Source organism: Odocoileus virginianus, chromosome 9, assembly GCF_023699985.2.
Source record: "Odocoileus virginianus isolate 20LAN1187 ecotype Illinois chromosome 9, Ovbor_1.2, whole genome shotgun sequence".
Lineage (NCBI taxonomy): Eukaryota > Metazoa > Chordata > Mammalia > Artiodactyla > Cervidae > Odocoileus > Odocoileus virginianus.
This window is the reverse complement of record NC_069682.1, coordinates 14,024,434-14,041,705: the sequence shown is the minus strand read 5'-3', so window position 1 is coordinate 14,041,705 and position 17,272 is coordinate 14,024,434. Positions and strand designations below refer to the sequence as shown.

Sequence of the window (17,272 nt, the reverse complement as noted above, 5' to 3'; positions counted from 1 at the left end):
GACAGATGGGTGGTTATGGCGCATTCTCCTAAGGACTATTAGCACGGAGTGCGGGGTGTGGAGGAGGGGAGGCTGGGCTCTGGGGAGAACCTGGGGCCTTTGTGGGTCCACTCTGCAGACTTCCCAAGTGTGTCCCCAACACAAGGTCCAATTTTGGCCAAAGTCTTCCCTCTTCTCTGCTCGTCACAGACACGCTGAGTCCGTCTTCGCTCTGAGCCGGATCTCTGACCAGTACAGCAGTCTCTGCGTGGTTCTTTCAGGCAGACACTTGCCTGCTATGATTTCCCTCTGACTTTGGAAACTCAGGCCAGAGATTCTGAAGGCGAATTACTACCCGCTTCTGAACGTCGGAAGTCAAGTGAAGCAGTTTTCCCTTTGTCTATCATCAGATCCTCTTCTTTGGCCACCGCTTCATAACCTCTGTGATTTCTTACTAACAAGCCCCCCCACCCTAGAAAAATACTTCCCCTAGCAGAAAACCACCCCCTACTAAATTTGAGATGCCGTCCAGAATGAGAGGAGGAGGTTTTCCTGGGGCTGACATAGGATCGCTTCTCTTGGAGCAGTTTTGGGGTTCTCGTGCATTCACTGATGGCTCAGATTTGCTTCGGAGCTGGTCTCTTCACTCGTCTGAGTGATAACATACCTCGATTTGTGGACGGGCAGTGCAGAGTGACAGCCGGGGACGGGGGGTAGGGGGGGTGGGTAGCGACAGGGAGCTCAGGCCAGTTTGAAATGTGGATCCGCCAGTTCTTACCTTCGTGACTCTGGGCAATAGTTCATTAACTTCTCTCACCCTCAGTGGCCCCCCCCCTGTAGGACGGGATGCTGAGAGTCCCTGTGTCATAAAGCTGCTGCAGTATGTGGGAGTGCGGTACCCTAATGCACGTGACACCACTGCCTGGTCCTGTTTGTACCTTGGTTTTTCCGACTGTTAGGTGCTAACAGGTGGTGGTTTTCTCCTTGGTGTGCTGTGACGTGTTAGGATGCACTCCAGGATTATCTCAGGGTACTCTGTGAAAAACACCGGTGTAACACTACCCTCATTTTTCTAACATGGTGCCTTTTTCAGATGATCGTTGTTATAAAGAAATGAAAGACCAAAAAACCGGTTTTCCCTTATTCTTTCTTCTTCTGGGAAAATCCAGGCTTTTGGCCTGAACTCAGACCCTAAGTTATGGAGATTTCAGAAACTCACGGGAAAAGTACCACAGTTTGAGTGGGAAATGGACAAATTTTTATCACAAGTGATAAGAAGGAAAGTAAAATCAATCAACTTGAAGGATGCACAAAAAATAAAAAGGATGCACATAAAAGCAGTCAGCTTATAAAGATTTCAGCCTTACTGTTATATTCTCTGCTTTTTAAATTTCAGATTTAGGAAAGGTTCCCTTTCATAAAATCATAAAACACTTCTGAAGTTACTTTTAATTTGAAAGGAAAAAAAAATTTTTTTTTAGAACAAAGAAGTATATAGTTGATGTCTCATTTGATTTTATCGATGCAACTACTTTAGAAACGTCACCTAATTTTTGTTTTGTTTTTCTGTTCTTTTTTTTTTTTTCTTTTCTGACTTTCTTTTATTTTCTCCTCAATCAGAAAATGTTTACTGATTCAGATGAGACATTTTAGACTGTGGTGAGACACCTCAGTTTACTGCTGGACAGACTATTCTGTTTTCAGAGCTGTTGACAATATAGTGTCACTGCTTTCTGAGATGATGTTCACTGTCTGTGGATGGTATTCTCAGCTGCAGTACTCAAGTCTCCCACGTGAAGTCGGCTCTCTGGCCCCGGAGGACATGAAAAAGAACCCACCTACTGATGCAGGAGACATAAGAGATTCAAGTTTGATCCCTGGGTCGGGAAGATTCCCCTGGAGAAGGGAATGGCAACCCACTCCAGTATTCTTGCCTGGAGAATCCCATGGACAGAGGAGCCTGGCGGGCTACAGTCCATGGGGTTGCAAAAGAGTTGGATATGGCTGAAGTGACTAAGCACTGCTCTTGCCCCTCCGCAGCCTCACTCGCTTACAGGCGCTGCGACCCCAGGAGGGGTCTGGGATGAGACAGCCCTTGGTTTCTTCTTGTTGCTTGCCCCCGTGTATGTCAGTATCACGCTCAAGTGTCACATGCAGGACACTGGACCCACTCGCTGACCCCACACTGACCCCACACCTTCCACAACTCATTCTTCTATTTTTGTTTTGTTTTTCATCTTTTTTTTTTTTTTTTTACAAGTCATTCTTAAAGATACTGCCGTTAGTTTATGGAACGGTTTGTGGCTTAGATGTCCAGCTAAAGTCAAATTTCTTAATTCAAAAACTAGGCATTTCACTTAAGTTTCATTGGGACTGTATGCAGAATGTAAATTTGCACCTGCCAATTTATAAATTTGCTCACTTGTCAGCAGCCCCAAAATAGTCCACGAATGCCACTTAGAGGAGGTCACACCCTCTCAGAGCGCCGAAGATTCAGGAGAATTCACAGGTGAGGGAGGAGGGGAAGGAAGTAAAGATTTTAGGGAAACGGGGAAGAGGGAGCCCCCTCCCACAATTCAGTGCGTGGGGGAAACTTCTTCCACGAAGGGACCCCTATGACCCCTCCACTTTCCAGGATGGGTTTAGGTGACTGATGGTGAGAAAAGCCCTACTTTTGGGAGATGATGAAAGAGCCTGGGGCCACAGAACTTGGTTGAAAAAAAAAATACCATAATGCTTCCTGATTTTCCATGGAATGAAGGGCACTTGTTACAGAAATGGCGAAGCAGAAGAACCATGACACCCCATCCTCGGTCCTCACTACTCAAAGTGACGGCAGAAAACAGGACAACCGGCCTCTGACTGCACAACCTGGGCAGCCTTGCTACTGAATTTCACACTGAAGGCTTGAGAAAGGGGTATTTTGGAAGGCCGAGCGCATTTACAGACTGACTTTAAATTAGCCATCTGCTCCACACACCTTCTAAGGTGACTCCCAGATACCCTCCATTGATATATGCGTGCGCGGTGCACAGATGCCAACAACATCCTGACCTGAGCTGCTGAGCCGTGGGTTCAGAGCCTAATGGAGACTGACAGGGCGCCCTGTCCACGCGGGAAAACACGCCCGGCAGCAGCCTCGGGACCCGTGACCTTCTCTGCATAATTTAACCACGGCAATGGGAGAGCCTCAGGCTTCCTCTGAGGGAAGACTCTAACTATGAATTTGGGGGCGGGGTGTTCCGACTGATTAGAAGAAAAATCCTGCCTTGCTGGAAAACACAACGCATCTTGACATTTCTTTCAGAGTGTGCAATCCGGAGGTTTTCTCTTTTTTAAAAACATAGAAAACTCCCTGAATATTTAAGTTCTGTCTCTCCAGCCCCCTTCACAGAACTAAAAATAAATCAACCATTCTAGGAGATGCTTAGCTCCGAGGCCAGCTTTCTTAACTGTGTTCATTAACATTCTGCCGAATGATTTCACTACTTATTATTTTAACATCTACTTTTTCTAATAATCCCAAAGCTGTATTATAACAGAATAGGTGGGCAGTGCCAGCAGATTTCAAGGGCCACCAGTAACTGAGCATTGTTCTTATTGCAGGCCAGTCCATCCCATCAGACAGGTCACAGTTTAGCCCCGGGGGCCACCACGGAAGGCAGGGCTGGCCGCCACAGGATGCAGGTCTGTGTGTGCTCACGCCAAGTCTCTCCAGATCCATTCAAAGTGAAACAAGGAGAGGAAAATAACAATACAAGGCTATGTATTCAGGAGAAAAAGAGCAAAAAGGAGTTTTCACAGTGACAGATAAAGAAATCAGGTTTAGTCTTTGCATATCCTGGGTTCACCTCATTGACTCAGGGTGTCACTGACGGAAGCAAACTGTGCTTGCCTCTAATATGCCAACAATCTGCTCTCTAAGCCCACTCTCCTGGACGTTTTTGGAACTGAGGAGGAAGCTTCCTCGCTGTTCCTCGCGGCAGGTTACTGGCCCCTATGTCCTGATTCACTGCGTGGGTCAGGGTATCAGCCTGGAAGGTGACTCAGCGGGACCCACCTTTCTCTAATCACTGCCCCTAGGTCACTACCAACACAGCTCATTATCAAAAGGAACCCTTCACGGCTGACTTTCACATTCAGTCCCACTGTGATTTTTTTTTTCCCGACAATGAAGATTTCCACTTTCCCATAAAAGCTTCTGATGCACAATTCTGTCAACTGGGATTCTTTTAAATTAAAAAAAAAAAAAGGGACTCCTGTTAATTGTGGTTATCAAGGGACTGAAATGGTATCAGTCACAGATAGGTCTGCAAGCCTGGCTTTCATTATGGAGGACAAAACATTTTTATTGACTGCCTGTTATTAAAATTTTAGAGGGATGTCAATCATGGTGGCTGCGCTGGATACATGACTCTTGCTGGAAATCTGCCCCCCTCCCCCCTCCCCATCTCCCAGCATTCAAATCCATTAAAAAAAAAAAAACAAAACACAACTCTGGAGGGTAAAAGAATCTGCCTGCAATGTGGGAGACCTGGGTTCGATCCCTGGGTTGGGAAGATCCCCTGGAGGAGGAAATGGCAACCCACTCCAGTATTCTTGCCTGGAGAACCCCATGGACAGAGGTGCCTGGGGGGCTACAGTCCATGGGGTAGCAAACAGACGCAACTGAGCAACTAACACTTTCCACTTTCTGGAGGGTACTGTGCAGGAATTATCAGCCCCCAATTTTCCCGTTATATAAAGGGAGATGCCAGAGATAGAAAAGCAACTTCTGAGCAGCTTACTCTAATGTTTAACACCTAAGCCAACAGGACAGGTATGTGGTTCTTTCCCCTACTGTCTTCTTCGCCCTCTGAACCCATCCCAAATTCAGAAAACAGCACGGTCCAAAGGCCAGGCAGGCCTCATGACTTACCCGCCATCTGCTGAATGCCACTGAATGCACCCAGGTTGCTGGAGGAGGTGGCCTGCTGCAGAAGCTGAAAAAAAAAAAACCAAAAACACCAAAAACAGAGAAATGCGCTGTCAAAAAGAAATGCAGTTGAGGACAAAGGAACTTCCCACGTCCACAGGGGCACATCCAGTTCCCTTTACATTCACATAGTCAGCTACTGCTGCCTCTTAATGGCTAAAGGTTCCCAGCGTTGGAGCCATAAATCCACATTAATGTCTAATCTCTATTAAGAAACACAGACACCGGGGAGACTCAATAACGTCACTGCCTTAAACAATTCATCAATTTACAATTTTTAACAACCAGGTGTTAAATCTATGGAAACCAACATGGCGTGACTAATGCTCTCTCTCTGGAGCTTAGTAGTTCTCGTAACTCATCTCTGTCAACCAGGGTCCCACCCTGGCTCTCCTCCGCTTCCCGTCACAGCTGCCTGTCCTACAACCTTCATTAGGAACGCACAGATTCGCTGACTCCTGGACTAACAGAGAAGCCGCTGAGATACCTACAGAGATAAATGTGTCTATTCACAGCTCCACAGCTGCAGTCATAACTATAGGATAAAGACAACGGTCAACCATTTCAAGGTGGTCTTCGTGGGCACAGAGGAACACACTATTTGTCAAAACTTAGAACTATCTGGTACTATATACATTGATGCTATTATTATAAATATATCAGCATCTTCTAAAGAGAAATGAAGACAGCTGTGAAAAGGTCTGTGCATTTTGTCTCTGGAGCTTCCAGAAGTATGTTTATCCCACACAGAGAAGCAATGGGCAGCACAAGGTAAGGCATGTGATTACCATTTGGAAGCACTCCTTTATTTGTTCAAATAAGCTGAATAACAGGTTAACTTAGGGTTCCCCTGGTGGCTCGGAGGGTTAAAGACCTGACTGTAATGCGGGAAAACCGGATTTGATCCTTGGGTTGGGAAGATCCCCTGGAGAAGGAAATATCAACCCACTCCAGTATTCTTGCCTGGAGAATCCCATGAACAGAGGAGCCTGGCAGGCTACAGTCCATGGGGTCGCAAAGAGTCAGACATGACTGAGCGACTTTCACTTAGGTGCTGTCCTAAGTGTGTGACTAGACTTACTGATAAGCCTCCTTCTGGTAGATCAGTACAGCCACAGTCTGTACCCTGGAGCAAGCGTGGAGCTGTCTCCTATACTCAGAAGTCCATGGATGTCAAGAGCATAGATTCACCACATCTATTATTAAAAAACTGCCACGGTTCTGTGAGCTGAGAATTCACTATTCACAAAATAGGCTCTCATCATTCAGCTGGAGCTCTGCACAAACTAATGGAGAGTGCCGCTCCTGCAGGTAAGCGTCGGTCTCCTCAGCTCTAGGAGGAGGAGGCTCCACAACGGTGTGGGGCTCACAGACCCGCATCCAGCAGCTGACTTGATTCTACCCAAGTCCTAGTTGCAACGATACTATGGGGATTAATGTGAACACTTATCAGAAAAAGGTCTACACCCTTCACTCATCCTTCTGGATTTGGTGTAACAGACCACCTAGGTATTACACACAGACATACACAGACTCTCACACGCAGACTGAGGAAGTGGAGGAAGCCAGGGATGATCCGTTTTGACCGAGAGAAATCCCTTCTCTTGGTTTGAATTCTCGGGTTTCCCATTCTCTTGTGGTTGTGAGAGAATGGAGCCCTGCACAATTTTTTAAAAATTGAAGCTTAGTCAAATTAAATTCACTTTGAAGACACTTTGAGGGATTAATAATTTCTGCTGGAGGAAGGTGCAATACCTGGAGGGTCATTAACCTGAGGATTCTTTCCACTGACAACCACACCCTGGTGAGCCAGAGTCAGAATCTACCCTCAACACAAAGAAACAGGTGCTGGGGGTGGGGCCAGAAGACTGGTACAGGCACAGGGGTCCTGGTTCCTTGAAACAGTGGAACACGAAGCTGGATCCTTGGAAACTCTGAAAAGGTGAGCTTGCCACCAATCTATGATAGAAATCTTAGTTTTTATTTTTTATTTCAGCAAGAAAAATTTTTTCTATTTTATTTCATATTTAATATATTATATAAAATATATAAATTTACAATTGATATATAACTATATAAATTATAGATAATTTATTTTATATTTTATTTCAGCAAGACATGAGGAAATTTCACACCGGGTCCTTGTGGATAAGATGGAAAAATGGCTAGAAGGTGACAGCAAACTTGGTTACCTGCTTCTATCAATGACTCAGGGGAAGGCAGGAGAGGCATGCTTCTCCTGAAAGACATGCAGACGTGTCACGAGTCAGACCCCGACAGGCGTGAGGGTGGGTAAAGGAGGACTACCAGGGACTTCCCTGGTGGTCCAGTGGTTGAGAGTCTGCCTTGCATTGCAGGAGATTCGGGTGTGATCCCTGATCTGGAAACTACAATCCCACCTGCATGGGGCAACTAAGCCCGTGCATCGCAACTGGGAAGCCTGTGCACTGTGATGAAAAGTACTGCGTGATGACAATGAAGATCCCACCAACCTCGACTGAGACCCAACGCGGCCGAACAATTAAATATTAACATAAAAGGGGAACGTGAGTCACATCTCCTTGGAGAAGCAGCCAGGCTGGATGGAGAGAGCACAGGGAGGGTGGATATCCTGCCTGACTACCAGCGCCACGACCTTGGGTGAAGTAACAAAACCTCTTTAAGCCGCTCCTTTCCCTCACCTGCAGAAGCAGGAGGATCACCTTTCACGGTTACAGGGAGGGCTGTTTTGTAGAACAGTGTTGGTTCTGCTGCAAAGTACAGCTCATGGGTCATACTATCCTGAGGGCAACAGTTCAAAGGTCAGGACAGAATTAGGACACACATACCCAGACAGAGGCTAGAATTAAAGGCCCAAATGCACAATATAAAATTAATTAATGTGTAGTCTGGCAGAAAAGTGGAGTAGAGAAGCATGGTTCGGCACTAGTTCAAGTAAAAATAAGCAAAACTTTAGAGGAGTATGAGCTGCCTTCCACCACTCTCAAGCTACGTGTAGATGCTTTGAAGTTCACACTAGGGCTTGCTTCTCATGCTGTTTAGATCTTACCAGGGGAATGGTTTTACATTTTGATTCTGGCATTTTAATAAAGACAGCGGCAAAGTGAAATGGGGGAAAAAAAAAAAAAAACCAGAAAGGGGGAGAAAAAAAAGGAGGTGAAAGTTTAGAAACAATGAACTGTAAGGGACGGTTAAAAAGAACAGGGTCTATTTGTCCTGAAACAGGATCTGAGTTTCGGGTTTCCAACAGATAAAGAAACATTTGAACTGAATCAACATCCCTCCTCTGGGAAGACCCAGTGAAGGACGGTTCCACGAGGCCTCCCTCCTACGTCCTGCCAAGGAACACCCTGCCCTGGGCATAGCGGGCTGGCCACGGCTGCTTGGGGACCTTAAATCACGGTGTGGGAAGCGTGCCGCGTCCCTCCTGATGCAGGAGCTGATGCTGGAACACTGGTTAACACCCAGCCTTGTGGAGCTCAGCTCAACCTCCATCGAACTAGACAGAACAGTCCATCCTTGTGCTCATCAATTTCACCTGGACAAACTCTGCATCAATGCCAAGAAGTTCCTGGCACTCACAGCGTCCCGAGGCTGAGCTTTTGGTGTACTGAGGGAACAAGGAGCCTGGAAGAGCTCCAGGGGCAGGGCGCTCTCTCCCCCTGGGGACCCCACGTCCCCCCACTCCCATCCCCCGGAACTTACCGCCAGGTACTGCGGGGTGAGGCCGCCCAGACCCGTCAGGTTCCCCCAGGTGGCAGTGTTGAGCTGCTGCATCTGCTGCGCCAGCTGCTGCTGGAGGCGCCTCTGCTCCTTGTCCTTCTGGGTGTCCGCGAACTTCACCACGATCGGTGAAGAGCAGCCCTGTGGTCAGACACAGCGGAAAGTGAAGAGGGGTTACAGCCTGGTCCACTGGGCTCGGGACACTCAGTCAGCGTGGGGCCTAGCTTTCTGAACGACTGTGCAGCAGAGGGGACGGGCTGGGCGGGTGTGTAAGTGGAGTGATGGTCCTTCGTCTTCTCTGAATAGCACCATCAACAGAACATTCCAGGGTCTGTCACTGGGGTCTGTGGGGCTCTGGTGCTTGAAGAAGCCATTTTGCTCTCGTGATCTGCTTATGACAGTGCCTCGCCTTCTCTCTTCAGGGGTCTTCCTTCCACCATCCCAGGACCTCCTCAAGGACAAGAGACCTCATCACTGGCCCTTAATCAAGCTTCACGGTTCGCTCGTCTGAAAGATGGACTCGTCGCGGTGTCTCTGTCTGGCGCTATGTGTGACCAGGGCACAGAGCGGGGAGACAGAGTGGGAGTGAGAGTGCCTGTCATTCACGTCTTTTTTTTCTTTTTTTTTACTCTTTCCAGTGCTCAGTTAAGCAATTTTTAACTTCAGAATGGTGGGAATTACATCAACCCAGTAATATAATCGCTAGAAGTGGGTTTCGTTTTTAGGAACTTGGATGAAGGAAGGAGATATTCAGGGAACGCAGGCATGAACCCATGTCACTGTCCCCATATTTTTAGAAAAGTCTCCTCCTTCCCTGTCACATCTAAACTATCACTAATCCCAGGCTACTGCAAATCAAAAATGAAACATCAGGACCGTGTTCTAGTCCAGGGAGATATATGTCAAACGGGAGGTGGAGATTTCTACTTGGCTTCTTTTCCTAATCAATCTTGCTGTTCTAGGAGCTTCTTTCCATGTCCACTTCCTTTAAAAGGCAGGATCGGGGGTAGTGAGTGAGAAATGGCCATAGGTTATGTAACAGGACCAGCATCTTTGAGATGGAGACGGTCCTTAGGGAAAGTGAGGGCCTAACACCCCAGGCAGGAGGACTTCCTTTTAAAAGCACTTTTCAACATTTGCCACTTGGTAAACACTCAGTGGAAACCAATTGGTTTCCCTCTTCAAACAGCTTACTACACATTCCATCACAATTAAAGCTGTGAAATTTTGCTGAGAAAAAAGAAGTTAATTCTACCCAAGTGATTAAAAAAAAAACAACACACTTTTATTGAAACTCAGCGTGATAACAGACCTCTCTCTTCTGTCAGAAATTTAATATTTCTATTTAACTGAGCTTTCCCCTTCCCTTTGGGTTCATTTTTTCTTTCTCTTAGAAAACAAAGTTGCATTTTTTTTTTCTTGTCACCTTGGGTAGTTCCTGGGGATGGTGCTATGCACAGATGAGGCAATCATGCCTATTTGTTAACCTCCAAAATGTGGGAAAAGTGGGGTGACTGGCTGTTGGACCTCCAGTGGATTGATCTTCAGCTCTGGGGGTCACAGTCACAACCTAGGATGTTAACAGTCAATAAACTGCATAAAAGTAACATTTCCACCATTTAAAAAAAAAATCTATACTTCATTTTTGTCTGCTCTGTATTTTAGTGCTTCATCATTTTAAAGAGAGCAAAACCACTCTGAAGATGGAAATTACAGACAGCAAGGGTTTTGCATGGCAAGGATTGTTATTCTATCAAATTCATTCTGGAACAAATTATAGCATCTCCTCCTAACAGTTCACTTATGGTTGACTTTTTTCCTTCCTTAAATACCAGAAAATGATACAAAAGCAGAAAATCAGGCCCATGATTATAGCTCAAAAAATGACTTGTATAAACTATGAAAGGGAAAAAACAGGGTAGGCAGAGATTGGAGGAAGGTGGGAAAAATTAAGGTACCATATAAAATTAATGACTTCTTTAAAGAATGTGTTCATTTAAACTTTAACAGTCACATCATTTTGAATTCGTATCTCTTAGATCATACATCTTGGTTGAAGATGTAAGCCAGAGTCCTAAAAATAATGTGATTAATTAAAAAAGAAAAGAAAACAAACTTCAGTTATACAACTAATGAGACTGCATAATAATCTTCCATTTAAATGTCAATATTTTTGAATTAAACAAGAAATTTAAGTGTCTAAGGGCCCCTCTGATTAAGCATGGATGTCCATATTTAAAAACAAGTGCGTCAGATCTGATTTCTGATAAGAGCGATATTAACAAAGGATCAATGACCTCTGAAGAAGAAATACGCCCCATTCTCTATAGCAAATTCTTTTCCTTCTGCGAGCCTGTTATTTTCTTGGTTTGGGCTCATACCCAGCTCTGTTGTATTTTCTCGTGCTCTCCGTTTGTAGGGACGTAGAGAACACAACCCTCCCATTCGGGTGGGGGGCCCTGGGTGAGGGTACTGGGGTGCCAATGTTTCCAACAGGGCTGAAATAGCTGGGGTGAAAAAAATAATCTAAGGTGAGGCCATCAGGTACAGATCACTCCATCACCGGAAATAAAAATATTTAAGAGTGAAACACACATGTATATCAAGACTTTCTTTTTCTTAATAGTCCTTTCACTTTCATTTCCAGGCTGATCTGCAGCTGGAAAGCAGGTCGATCCACCACAGTGGAGCCGTCCAATGTTAAGAGAAAGGGCGGGGGACGAGGGTGGGAGGGGAACACACACATGATCACATGTGTAACTGCATGTTGTTCGAGACTGGATTCCTAAGATCTTTCAAATCCCGCTAATTCTCTCTTATTGTGGCCGACTTTCACCTGAGCTTGCCTTCACGTAGTGGGGGGGTGTGAGTGCCTTAAAAATGCATTGCACTGAAAGGAAAACACAGTGATTATATAAGGTATGTTAGGAATACTGAGGTCAAAAGGAAGTCTGAAAAAGACAACAGGCTTTGCAATGCTGTCAAAACTCAGAAAAGTACAGTAAACATTGACTGACAAGGCCATGCACACTCTGGTCCCCACACGTCCACCCACCCTGCGGCTCCCTAGAAAGTCTGCCCGCAGAGCAAGACCCAGAAAGATCACTGAGCTCCCGGCATGCTTCGGGAGATGCAGCATGGCCAAAAAAAAAAAAAAACCAAACAGAAAAACCAAACAACAAAAAAATTAAAACCCCCCGCAAAAGTGGAGGCAAAAAAGCAGCTCAAACAATAGAGAAATTTTGGCACATTAAATAAAACTGAAAAAAAAAATCGTTTTTTCTTTCAAAAGATGAAAAACATAACTTGAGGTAATAGTACAAAGCCACCTCCAGGAAAGATCACCCATACACAAAGATACAGTTTACATGATACAGCAGAACATGCACTCCCAAAGGATTCTATCAGACAATACAGAGTAAGGAACCGCATATCACTCTTGGAATGCTTTTGTGCAAAATCCTGAAAGGCCATGACCCAAATCATAGACTCAAAGGACAGAGCCGTTGTCTACATTTCTGGGCCCATGCCAGCGTATTTCTCTTCCCCCAAAGCCACTGTGTCTCTCGTTAGGAGACCACATTGGAGCCTTCGAGTTTCTTGGTTATTGTGTTTTTGTTTTGTTTTGTTTTTTTTTAGTAAGGGGGCAAATCTAATTTTCGGCAGGGGGGAGGCTCTCATACATGAACATTTGCGCTGGTTCCACCTTGTAGGAGAAGTCTTAACTTTCTCCGACACTGTTGATGCAAAACCAATTCTGTTTGTCTTGATTAAAGGTCACTTGACCTCACATTTAAAAAGAAGACAAAAAAGAAATGAAAGAGCCCTGTGACTGAGCACGGGGCCCACTGCAATTTGGAATGGGGGCTGTTAGCCGTTCAACCCATCCCACCCTGGGGGCTGGGGCACGTACTTGGTCCTTGAAGTGCACAAAGATGCCCGTGTTAAAAGGCATCATGAACTTTACACGGCAGGACCTGGGCCACTGCAACAAAAGGCTCAGAAAAGAATGCAGAGCAAGGGGAAGGTTTCACTAGGTGCGCTTCCAGTCATTAGGGGAAAAATTCAGAGAGGAGAGGGCGCGGGAGGGAGAAGAAAGTGGGGCGGGGGGAGAGAGGTTAAGGGAGGAGGAGTATGGATGGATGGAGAGAAGGATGGTGAAGGTTTACATCTGTGATTGCCATGTGAACGATCCACACAGGAGAGAATCGCTTTGCATCCCCACCACTTGCACGAAGGAACAAAGAAAGGGCAGATGATACAGTACCTCCATGGTCTGAGACTGATGCATGGCTTTGATTGCATTCTGTGCCATTGCCCTTGTAGAAAACGTGACAAACGCACAGCCTGTGGGAAACAAGGGGACAGGGAGCAGGAAAGACAAAAACAACAAGACAAAAGGTTTGGACGCTTGTTAAACCAACACAGTCTACGAGAACTGCCACAGGACGACACTGTTCTCAGTAGTACATGAAATCAACAACTTCTCTCTCTGGTTTCAATCTCATGTTGCTTTTTTACTTACAGTGCTGACTTGCTAATCTGACCAAAGCAGAGAGATTTACTGATGGATTAGTTTATTTATTTTTAGACTGGAGTCCAGGGAAAGGAGGCTGGGTACTCTTTTTTTTTTTTTTTTAATTTTAAAGTTTTTTTTTTTAGCCACAGGTTTGAAATGCACAAGACCTAGTTTGCATTTTCTAAAATAAAGAGTTGCAATTTTACATTTTCTCCTTGGCTGACTATCATGACTGAGGGCATCCACCCATTCTGGTTCTATATTTCAAATGGGAGCCTTGCTTTTTAGGCAGCCAATAATAAAATCCTCACACCCAGGGCAAATTAGCAAAGAGATTTCAATAGCTTGAAATGTCAGCAAATAAATATACCTCATCTTTTCTGGGTGCTTTAAAAATTAGATATATGTATACACATTCATGTTACGTAAATGCAAATAAATATACTCAAATCCTGTACAAACTACTTAGTAACTGTTAATGATGAACAAAAACAAACCCCCTATTAACAAATGCGCCATTACTCTGGGAATATTCAACAGTGCATATAAAGTAAAATGTAAACAGTTGCATTGGATTTGTTATTCGCAGCAAATCTCCATGACTTCTGAAAGTTGCGACTTGTGGTTTCTATCAGAGACTGGACCTCAAGTGGAACATACACAAGACAATGCACATTTCTCTGAATGTCTCCCCTGAGGCCCATTGAACCCTCCACGGCTACTTTTTTCCCAGCTGTAAAATAACTAGCATCCATAGGACTCCGTGTAGCAGTGTCAGCTACCATGCAGGTCACCACTCCAACTACATGGCTCACTGCCCTTTCCACTAATAAAAACACTGCCTTCTAAAATTTACATTTTATTTATCATGCACCCTTGGGCTTCTCAGAGAAGAAGACTGTGAAATTAATGCAGATTCAGGCTGATTTTATAATAATACCACGGCACACTAAAAGCTTAGCTAAAGCAATGCAGACTATTTCACTTATGATCTCTAATGACTTTAAAAGTGCATTGATTTTCAGCTTCTTTAGCCTTGCACAGTTTGAACTTAGGTATCAGAGAATAATTTAGTGTTCCACTCAATTGCCTCAAAACATTATTATTATTGCTACTTAAAAAGATTTCCAAATGAAGCAGATCTGAACACTGAGGGGCCAAAGCTTGTCATCTCAGAGTTGAGTGCACAGAAGTGGAATTCTGGCACCCATCACGTGAGACTGGTGCCTCTACGGCCAGGAAGCCAAGCAGAAAACTCCACATCTAAACAACCAGCGCGTGGCTCGGTGCATGGGAGTCACCGTGGGGGCCATCGAGTACATTTTCTCTGTTTGCTCTGCGTGTGTACCTGGGGAGATTATCAAGTCAATACTGTATTAGCACTTTTTCATCAAACAGCAATAAGAGAAAGCAATGCCTGCCCACACCCCCAAAGCACAACAACATCCAGTCATGAAAAAAAGTCAATGCATTTTTTTTTTTTTTTGCATCATGCTGTAAGTCTTAATATGCAAAAACTCTCAGTACATGGGAGGTTCATCTCATTCACCTCTATGTTAAGCTGTCCTAATGAAGCCTGCAGTCTAGCTCACTGAGAATGCCAAGCTATTTCTTAGTTTTTCCGACGTTACAGCAGCTGGTGAAGCTGCTTGAGCATGGTGCCTGTATCTATACCGGCTGTGGTTTCTGTCATCAGCAGAGCAGCTGGGCGGCCTCCTCTAAGGCATCGAGATGAGATGATGTGTGTGACGCCGTGAGAGACCTACAACAGGACCTCTGCTGACTCCGTACTGAAATGTACTCTGCTCCGAGATGAGAGAGTCCCAAATTTACCATCCGCTTCAAAGTAATATCTCTTGAAGACTGTGATTATCACTGACACTGTTAACAGGGGAAATAACACCGGGAGACTTTTCTTTCTTATTTCTTATCTGGAGACTGCAGGAGAGGCACAGGAAATCATCTAATGGACGCAGATCTGAAACCATGGGCTAACTCTGTTTCATTCACTTTGCTCTTATTATTTGGGGGCATGTGCCAAACTGAGTGTCCAAGCAGAGATTCAGGATGCATAAAAAAACATGTAAAATGTCAACAAAAATCAATCAGGCACAGTATATGCATTTGCTACAATTTCAGAGCAAGCAGAACTTTTGTTAACTTCAGGAGAAAGATCTAGCAATTAACAGGTCTCAAAAGAAAAGTCTAGCAAGAGAACAATGAAGTGATCTCTCTATAAACTCAAACCACTCATTGCCCTTTGCTCTATGAAACCTGCAATTAAAAGCTTGACTGATGCTTCTAATTATACAGTCCTCATCCCCTCCCAAAAAATGATCTGACAAATCTGATGACTTCTTTAACCTTTTAATTCTGTCGGCAGCAGTGCAGTGAGAGAAAACCTGTCTCCTAGGGGCTCTGTCAAGTTCCATGCTCTGTGCTGTGTTCAGTTACTTAAGGGAGAAAAACGACTGTGTCATTTAGAAAGGGGGAGCACGTGTCTGTCTGCCGCTCTGGATAAAGTCAAGCAACTTCAGAACCAGATGTTCCATGGGCTGGTAGCTTGTTAACCTTTGCGACGTCTCTAAAACAGGAGGGCATGGGGAGTCCTACGACTAGGTTCATTTCATTTTCAGCACCACTGAAAACAATGGCTTTGGAGTGAGCCCTCAAATCTGTGGCTTTTCACTAACATAGGGTCACTCGAGTCCCTATGGTCAAAATGGGCTGGTGCCTTCTTCCACAAGCCAATCAGATGACTTTCCACTGGACAGAAATGTCTTAGGTCCACTGTTCCCCTTTACTTTCTACAAGTGAGCTTCTGGGTACACTGCAGTCCACTGGGTCTCAGCAGGACAAGTGCTCTGATCTTATAGGGTCAGCCCTCAACTGTTCTAGGCTGTCATACATGCTGGCAAAATGCAGGAGAACTTAGATTTGGGGGAAAAAATACAGCTACCAAGATAATGAGGCTACTTTTGGTGGTAGTGGTAGGGCGGGTAAGACAGTCTATATATCTTAAAGCTTCCAAATACATAATAGCAAAAAAAAAAAAAAAAAAAAAAAGGCAAAAATTCCATCTGTAAATGTAACCAACCTGTAATTTAGCTTGCCACTATTTATCGTCTCCACTTTCAGAGTGTCAGAGATTGCTAATAGAAATGAAAGGAGTTGAATTTCTCTTATTACGGTGAGGTTGTCTTCCTGCCGTTGGAATAGATAAATGATTGACTGGGGAAAGGTTTCTCAGAGTAATTTCCTCCTACAGACAGGATCTAAGGAAAGCACAGAGCCCTGTCACCGAGCAGATTTTGGTACCCATCTATTACACTTGTCATTTCGATTGAAAGGATATCTTAACTCAGGTGTTCTACCTTTTCTCTAGGGTGCAAGGGAATTTTGAGAGAACTAGATGAATTCTTGCTGTGCACCAAAAAGACAGCGAGAGAGAAGAAAGGAAGGAAAAAAGCAGGGGCACTGGCACTTTTAAAAGCACATACAATGATGCCAAGGCCTCTTGTTTTCTGCTGCTTCTTTGAAAGAGCAGCAATAGCCACTTTATTTCAACTGAAGGAAGCATAATTTAAGATAACTTGTGTGGCACGAGAAGATGTCAGCTTATGGAAAACCTGTTTATAAATTCCTCTTCAGCTGTAGGAAGATCTTAGTGCAGCCAGTTTTCTTCTCTGTATCTTATAAGCAGGATTTAAACTATTCCATGAGTAAAACTCTGGAGCATCAGAATTAATACGATGATGCACAACCCCCAAGGTCAGGTTCGTTTATTTAAAACTGGCATGGAGAGATTGTTCATTCACGGCTCCCGAGGTCGAGGGAAGGCTAGGACTTCAGAGTTGGCAAAATCTCACTCCTGAGATGAGACTGGAAGAGTACCCAGAGCAGGATGTCACTCAGTCACGTCTGACTCTGCGACCCTGTGGACTGGACCTGCCAGGCTCCTCTGTCCATGGAATTCTCTAGGCAAGAATACTGGAGTGGGTTGCCATTTCCTACTCCAGCAGATCTTCCTGACCCAGGGATCGAACCCGCATCTCTTGTGTCTCCTGCATTGGCAG

General features: G+C 44.8%; 1 protein-coding gene across 11 annotated transcripts in view; it reads right to left on the bottom strand.

Annotated features, from left to right (window-relative positions):
- CELF2 (CUGBP Elav-like family member 2) overlaps nucleotides 1-17,272 on the bottom strand; it is an 867,775-nt gene that overhangs the window by 40,991 nt on the left and 809,512 nt on the right. For all 11 annotated transcript variants that reach the window (XM_070471964.1, XM_070471957.1, XM_070471963.1 and 8 more), the window contains 3 exons: nucleotides 12,945-13,024; nucleotides 8,660-8,818; nucleotides 4,898-4,961 (listed from right to left, as the gene is read on the bottom strand). In XM_070471964.1, coding sequence (XP_070328065.1) covers nucleotides 4,898-4,961; nucleotides 8,660-8,818; nucleotides 12,945-13,024 — 303 coding nt within the window. The remainder of the gene's footprint in view (nucleotides 1-4,897; nucleotides 4,962-8,659; nucleotides 8,819-12,944; nucleotides 13,025-17,272) is intronic.